General features: G+C 47.9%; 1 protein-coding gene across 1 annotated transcript in view; it reads right to left on the bottom strand.

Moving 5' to 3' along the window:
* Nucleotides 1–7,078, bottom strand: part of Zfand3 (zinc finger AN1-type containing 3) — a 188,909-nt gene extending 181,831 nt beyond the window's left edge. The window contains exon 1 of the mRNA XM_021221437.2: nt 6,953–7,078. Coding sequence (XP_021077096.1) covers nt 6,953–7,023 — 71 coding nt within the window. The 5' untranslated portion in view covers nt 7,024–7,078. The remainder of the gene's footprint in view (nt 1–6,952) is intronic.
* Between the last annotated feature and the right edge of the window lie 512 nt (nt 7,079–7,590).

Genomic DNA, 7,590 nt, shown 5'->3' with positions numbered 1-7,590 from the left:
AAAAAAAAAAAAAAAAAAAGAAGAAGAATCATAACAGAATATTTCCCCTAGTTTAGAAAGATATGAGACATTAGAGCACTGAACAGACAAAGCCAGAAAAGAAGCACCCCTCAGACTATAATTAAAACATGAAATCTAAGACAAAGTAAGTGTCAGGAGAGAAGCACCAAGTGACAAATAAGGTGGTGCCATTCATAACAGTGGTCAACTGAAACCTGAAAGCAAGGACAACAAATACCAACCCTGACTGTATACCCAGCAACACTATCTGTAAAACTTACAGAAAAATAAAACATCCCAGAATTACTAACTCGGTTCTAAAAAAAAAAAAAACAACTTGAAGAAATCTTTCAGAAATATATCCATCCAGTAAATAAGCCACACTAGAATTAACTGATGCAGAGAGCAGAAAACCAAACAGTATAAAAATCAACAAAATGAACAGTAGTCATAGTCAATATACACTTTCCAGTAACTCTGAAGATTGCCCATTGTGCTGGTACACACCTTTAATCACAACAATTGGGGGGCAGAGGCAGGGATCTCTCTATGAACTCAAGGCCAGCATGGTCTACATCAGCTGTTCTCAAACTTCCTAATAGCCCTGTGACCCTTTGATACAGTTCCTCATGTTGTGACAGGCAACCATAAAATTATTTCCATTGCTACTTTGTAACTGTAACTTTGCTGTTATAAATTGTAATATAAATATCTGTGTTTTCTGACTATTTTAGACAACCCCTGTGAAAGGTTGTTCTACCACAAAGAGGGTCGACCCAGAGGTCAAGAACCATTCATTGTCTACATAATAGGTTCCAGGCCAAACAGGACTTACACAAGACCCTGCCAAGAAAATGTAAACAAAAATAAAAGGAAGGAGGGACTGTCCCAATTTCTTTCCCAATAAAAACACACAGACCAGCTGATTAAATAAAAAAGCAGAAACCAGGAGGGATGGTTCAATGGCTAAGAGCACTGGTTGCTCTTCCAAAAACCCTGGGTTTGATCTCCAGCACCCAAATGACAGTTCACAACCATCTGTAATTCAATCCCTCCAAGAACACTGCATGCATATGGTACACAGATATACACGCAGGGAAGACACTCATATACAGAAAATAAGAATAGTATGTTTTAAGAGCAGATACCATCTAAATGCTGCCTCCAAGAAACACGACTCATCATAAGGCAGACACTCCCTGAGGGTGAAAGGATGGAGAAAGGATACTGCACCAGACCTGGGTCGCACACAGGCGCCACCACCTTAATATGTGACATGGTGTCAAGCTAAATAGTATGGTCACACCCATGGCCTTCAGAAGCTCCTTTCTGCAGTGGGCAGCAGTCAATGCAAAGACTCATAACTAAAGTAATAAGAATGACTGTTAGCACTCAGCCATAAACGGGACAGCTGGACCAACACACACACACACACACACACACACACACACACACACACACGGGATCATGACAGAAGAGGGAGACAGACAGAGTGTAAGAGCTGGAGGGCAGGGAGGAGTCCTGTGCAGTGCCATGCCGTGGCCACTCAATTCAGGAACTCATTGCAGCTGCGGGTATATGCACAAGATCCACACAAGACAAAACCAACAGGACAGTCAACATTCCAGTAGGCAGCAATGACTGAATGCAGTGGATTACCCAAAAAAAAAAAAAAAAAAGGCTACTATGATACTCTTGTGGGGAGACGGCCAGGAGGAAGTGAGGGGTGTCCTGGGGGGAGTGGAGGGGAGAACTGGACATATAATAAAAATACACTGTACATGTGTATGAATCTGTCAAAGAATAAATACAAGATATTCTTCTAAAAATGTAGCCACATTTCATGGTTTAAGTTATATTTGTGTATGTAAGACATGCATGTCATGAAACACATGTAGAAATCAGAAGACAACTTGTGGTTCTCTCCTTCCATTGTATGGGTCTCAGGAACTGAACTTAAACACCAAAGTGCCTTTATACACTAAGCCATCTTATCAACCTGAGCTTCTCGTTTTATAATCCTCAAAATAATCTAGTTAAGCCTCAAATTATTCTATAAATTATTCTATCAATCTCAGACATAACTTTTATGGTCACTACCCTGCAATGTTTATCTACTGAATAAATAATACCTCTCATAGTTCCCATAATATTCCACTGTGGGGCTGATAAGATGGCTCAGAGGGTAAGAGCACTGACTGCTCTTCCGAAGGTCCTGAGTTCAAACCCCAGCAACCACATGGTGGCTCACAACCACCCTTAATGAGATTTGACACCCTCTTCTGGTGCATCTGAAGAGCAGCTACAGTGTACTTATTTATAATAAATAAATCTTTAAAATTTTTCACTGTGGGCTGGTGAGTTGGCTCAGCCAGTAAGAGCACCCGACTGCTCTTCCAAAGGTGCAGAGTTCAAATCCCAGCAACCACATGGTGGCTCACAACCATCCTTAACAAGATCTGACTCCCTCTTCTGGAGTGTCTGAAGACAGCTACAGTGTACTTACATATAATAAATAAATAAATCTTTAAAAAAAAAAATTTTCACTGTGTCAGAGACTATTTCCAATTATGAAAACAAAATGTCAATAGCAGTAGGCAGACTTTTTATACAAAGAGTAAAATGACATCCTCACTAGCCTACCGTCCTCACTAGCCTACTGTCCCCAAATATATATATGGTATATCCTTGGTGTGTGTGTGTGTGTGTGTGTGTGTGTGTGTGTGTGTGTGTGTGTTTGCGCCTGCGCGCCTGTTTGAGAAGTTCTGGCTTGCCTTTAACTCGCTATATAGACCAGGCTGACCTTGAATTCACAGAGATCTGTCTACCTATCTTGCCTCCCAAGTGCTGGGATTAAAGGCATGTGCTAGTACATCAAACTGTTCAACAGCTTCCTAAAATATTTAGGAAAAAAAAATCAGTAAACTTTGAGTGCATGAGCATTTTTAAATAAACTAAAATAATACTACTTACGTATCTAGACAATGTGAAAGTACTTTCAAGCTAAGCACAGTGGTAAGTACCTAAAATCATAGCACATAGGGAGTGTAAGCCATCTAGACCAGCCTGAGCTGCAGTGAGTTCAAAGCTAGCCTGAACTATATAATAAAACTCTGTCTCCAAAGAAAAGGAAGGGGGAGGAGAAAAGGGGGTAAGTGTATTCATATTAATGTACTGACAATTGTATTTCAAACATGGCAATTATCAAATAAGTGCTTTTTTCTTTTTGCCTGATTTCAAAATGTCTAAAATGAGCCAAGACACTGATCATATTTCACTAAAACTTTTAAGTCCAAATCACAAGGAACAGACTGTTAATCCTAGAAGGTACAGTCTCTACCACATAAAGAACTTCCAAGTTCTATAAACAGAGCGGTCTTCAACAATCTCCAAGGTAGCAAGTTTCCCAGTAAGGAGACAGTCTCTATAAATTACTCCAACTACCCACCCCAGTGACACAACATAAACCAGAGACAGAGCTGGAAACTGTGTTTGAACTGCATGCTCCTCTTGGCATTCTCCTTTCTACTGTGCACCCACAAGAAAGAGCTCAAAGCTCTCCTATTTGCCAAGCCCTTGTGATTACTGTCCTGACTAGACAATGCTCAGCAGCAAATACTAAAGCCTGAGTCACTGGAGAAAACAGCAATTCTGAAGGAACTCCCTTTACTCTCACAATGCCAGAAAAATTCTGTAGAGAGGACCCTCTGCAAACGCCTGGGCATGGGCCCTGGCTAGCTCATGTTAAAGACCTGCAGCTTCCAGAGTACCATGCCGCACAACAGTTCTTGGGAGCCTCCTTTTTGTTTTTACAGAGGGAAAAGACGAGGAATATCTTACATTCCTCCATAACATTCAGTCCATCCCCATCTGTATTCTTCCCAGCCATGACACGTTCATGCCACTTACTACTTCTGACAGGTGTTCTCTATCTCCAGACCTGCCAGCACTCCATAAACACATATACCACACCCATCCAAACACACAATCACACCCACACACCTAGCCACTCTCAAGATAGCCAATAACCTTCCATATCAAAGGTCAGCCACACTTGGCGTTCTTCATTAACTCGCCATGCACTCGGGATGAAGGTCCAAAGGCCTCAGCACTGCCCACGAAGCCACAAGCTCCACTTCCTCACCTCATCCCCAGTTGACTCCTCTCCACAATCTACCGTGGCCACCCTGTTGCTCACCCTCTCGCTCCCTTCCCGGCCTCCACCCACACCGTTCCCTCAGCCTCCTCTCCACCCTTCACCCTTCTTACACACTCGTCCTGTTGAAGAGCCCCTTTCTCCAGTATACCCTCATCCACCTCCACCTTCCTAGGGCAACTGCTTCTCATAAGCACCGGGACCACCTATTCAACTCCATCAGTCTACTTCTCTCTCCGCCTCACCCACCATTACTCACAGAGGCACTCAAGTATCTGTGTCGAACGTATTCTAAGTGCCCCTGATCGACATAGTATAATTATGCCCTGTGCAACACAAGAAAATGATTAAAATCAGCTATGACATAACAAAGACAATAATTTGGTTACTCTTTGGCATGAAATACAAACTACACACGTGTCTACAATCACCCTTAGGAAAGGTTTTAAAAGGGTGTGTTACAACGTGTTACCAGGTAATTACTAGCTTCATGCTCACTACTTCTGTTAGGCAAACCCAAGCTCATAAGGGGACAGACTGAAAGTAGCAATGAAAGAACCCTGAGTGCTGTGGGTCAAGACTTCCGCTGTCCAGCCGGGCGTGGTGGCGCACGCCTTTGCCTTTAATCCCAGCACTCGGGAGGCAGAGGCAGGTGGATTTCTGAGTTCAAGGTCAGCCTGGTCTACAGAGTGAGTTCCAGGACAGCCAGGGCTATATAGAGAAACCCTGTCTCGAAAAGACTTCCGCTGTCTGCTCCCACCAGTCTCTTAGCCTGACGCAAAATCTGCTGGCTAAAGGCAGGGAGCTATTCCATCATCTACTTCTCCAGCTTCTAAGCCTTGGTGAAAGTAAGTATCCCCTTCACTTTATCCACTAATGGTCCCAAGGACATAAGAGCAGGTTGCCAGGAAGCAGACCTCGCCACACTCTGCGCAATCACTGAGGTGGTCACTGGGAGCTACTTTCTAAGGCCACATGTCCCACACTAAGTTACAATCTAGGGCTTGTGATGTCATAAATGTGATGGCACTAGGCTCTCTGGTGTACTCGCCCACCACACCCTGCACTCCCTACAAGGAGGAGCAAGTTAGCCATCCCATCATCTGCATGCCTCAATTCCCCCATCCAGTAATAGCTAATCCTGTCAGATCCCTAGGAGAGTTGGACTGTCCACCCAAACACTTCAGCACTTCACAGACAAGCCAATAACCCCAGCAACTCTCACTGTAAAGTCTTTGGAGCTGGTTAATTTTGATGTGTGATTTTTTTCAACATTTTTTTCATAAAGTTCAAAAAACTTTTAAAATGTTTTAAATCAAATTAAAATGAAAGACTCTACAGTTAAAAGTTACATCTTTGGAATTTTTGCTAAGGCTACAACTTGTTCTAGATCCCTATCCTTCCACTTAAGAATTTTTTTGAAAGGATACACTTCAAAACCACTGAACTGAAAACTTTCCACTTTCTACTCTCCTTCACTCTTAAGCATCTTTAATTTCTATATCAGCCATTCCTGGAGTATAAAATAGCTAATTCCCAGGGTGTCTTCACTAGAAACTGCCAATTTCCTTCGTATACGTCCCAACACAATCTTTAAAAAGGATAAAAAGCCTGACTCTCAAAAGCTGCTGTAACCCTCCAGCAACCTTACACAGAACTAGTCATGAGGTATGACCACTGCTTGTTAGGTGACAATCTATAAAACCCAACGTGTTCCAAGGACAAACTAGAACTGCTGGTAGGGTCCCATCTATCTATCTATCTATCTATCTATCTATTTGTAACCCACCCCCAACTCACCTAATGTGGCATGGAATTCTATGCTGTGTAGTGAACATTTAAAAAGAAAATTTTTAATAGGGAAAGAGAATTCGAGAGCCAAAGAGGAAGCGGCTCTCACATTCCACAAGCCAGGCTGGCTGGAGGTTCTGTTGGGAAGTTTCTGTTTTTGGTTCCGTTTAGCTGGGTGGGGTGTTTAATCTGTTTGGGGGGGGGGTCCTTGTTGTTCGTTGTTGTTGCTGATGGTTATGATGGTGGTGATGATGGTGGTGATGGTGGTGGCGGTGGCAGTAGTGGTAGTAGTGGTGGTGGTGGCGGTGGAGGAGGAGGAGTTTTTTGGACAGAGTAATTTTACAGACTCCCTGAAACATGTTTTAGATAAAAAGTGAGACCCTCAACAATCCCTTTTAACTTTACTCCTCAAGCCCGAATCTGGACCGTGGATCTGTTCAAACGTGTGACGTGTGAACAGCTTCCTAAAAGCAAATGGGGACTGAGATATAATTTAGGAAGTGATGATGCAAATCTCCCGGGGAGCAGCAGGGAGGAGGGGAGGTGAAAAAGTCAGAGGAAATACCCTCCTGATGGCTGGGCACCAACTCATACCAAGATGAGGGGGAGGCGGACTGGCCTCCACAGGCCAAGGGAAAAGGGGCAGCCCTGCCCCACCGACAAGTGCCAGCGCCGCCACCGCGTCCCTCCGGCTCACTGTGGCCCCTCACCCCAAGCCGGCCTCGGGCCAGCGAGTCCCACAGAGGGCAGCGCGGCCCGGGCGGTCCTGGTCGTGGTCCTCCTGGTCCTCCTTCTCCTCCTCCTCCTCCTATTCCTCCTCTTCCACCTCCTCCTCCCCCAACCCTCAGCGTCCCCTTCCCGCAGCCCTCCTCGGGCCGAGGCCGCGGTCCCCGCCCGCTCCCCCGTGGCCCGGCTTCCGCGGCCCAGCTTCCCGGGGCTCCGGCCTCCCTCGGGTCCCCACCGCCACCCCGAGGCCCGCGCCCGCACCTCTGCCCCCACACTTACCCCCAGAAGCCGCAGGGACAGCGAGGCGGCAGGCTGGGCGCTTTGCTGCGCTCGCTCCCGGCGTCTCCCATGGTGCTCGGCGGCGGCGGCGGCGGCGGCGGCGGCGGAGCTCGGAGGCGACGGCGGCTGGGCCTGGGCCCCCCTCGGAGGAAGCGGAGGCGGCGGCGGCGGCGGCGGCGGGGGGCGCGGGGCGGGGGGAAGGGGAGGGAGCGGGCGCGCAGGCGGGCGCGAGTCCGGGGCTCCGAGCCGGGATTCCAGGCGGGTCAGCTGGAGGCGGGCGGCACCACTCGGCCCGCGGAGAGGGGGGGCGCGGCGAGGAGAGGGAGGGGAGCTGCGGAGGAGGGGCTGGGCCGAGCGAGCCGGGGAGACCCGGCGGCCTTGGCGGCTCTCTCCGCCGCCCCCCAGGCACGGCGCTGTCCCGTGCGGCGGCGCTGGCGGGTCCGGGGCTGGGCGGGGAGGAACCCGTAGCCCCCGCCGGCTGTGGAGTCGCAGCGGCCGGCTGTGACGCCCCGGGCCCCCGCTCGTTCCGTAATCCCCTCCCCCGCCCCGCAGACGGCGCTGACCGGACAATGGCCGCTCCGCCCCCTCCCCCTCGGCGACACCCCTCCCGAGGCGGCGCGATGGTCTCGCCCGGGGAG

The sequence above is a fragment of the Mus pahari genome, chromosome 21 (genome assembly GCF_900095145.1).
Source record: "Mus pahari chromosome 21, PAHARI_EIJ_v1.1, whole genome shotgun sequence".
NCBI classification, from domain to species: Eukaryota; Metazoa; Chordata; class Mammalia; order Rodentia; family Muridae; genus Mus; species Mus pahari.
Note: the sequence above shows the minus strand (reverse complement) of the source record. Positions and strands in the feature narration are given on the sequence as shown.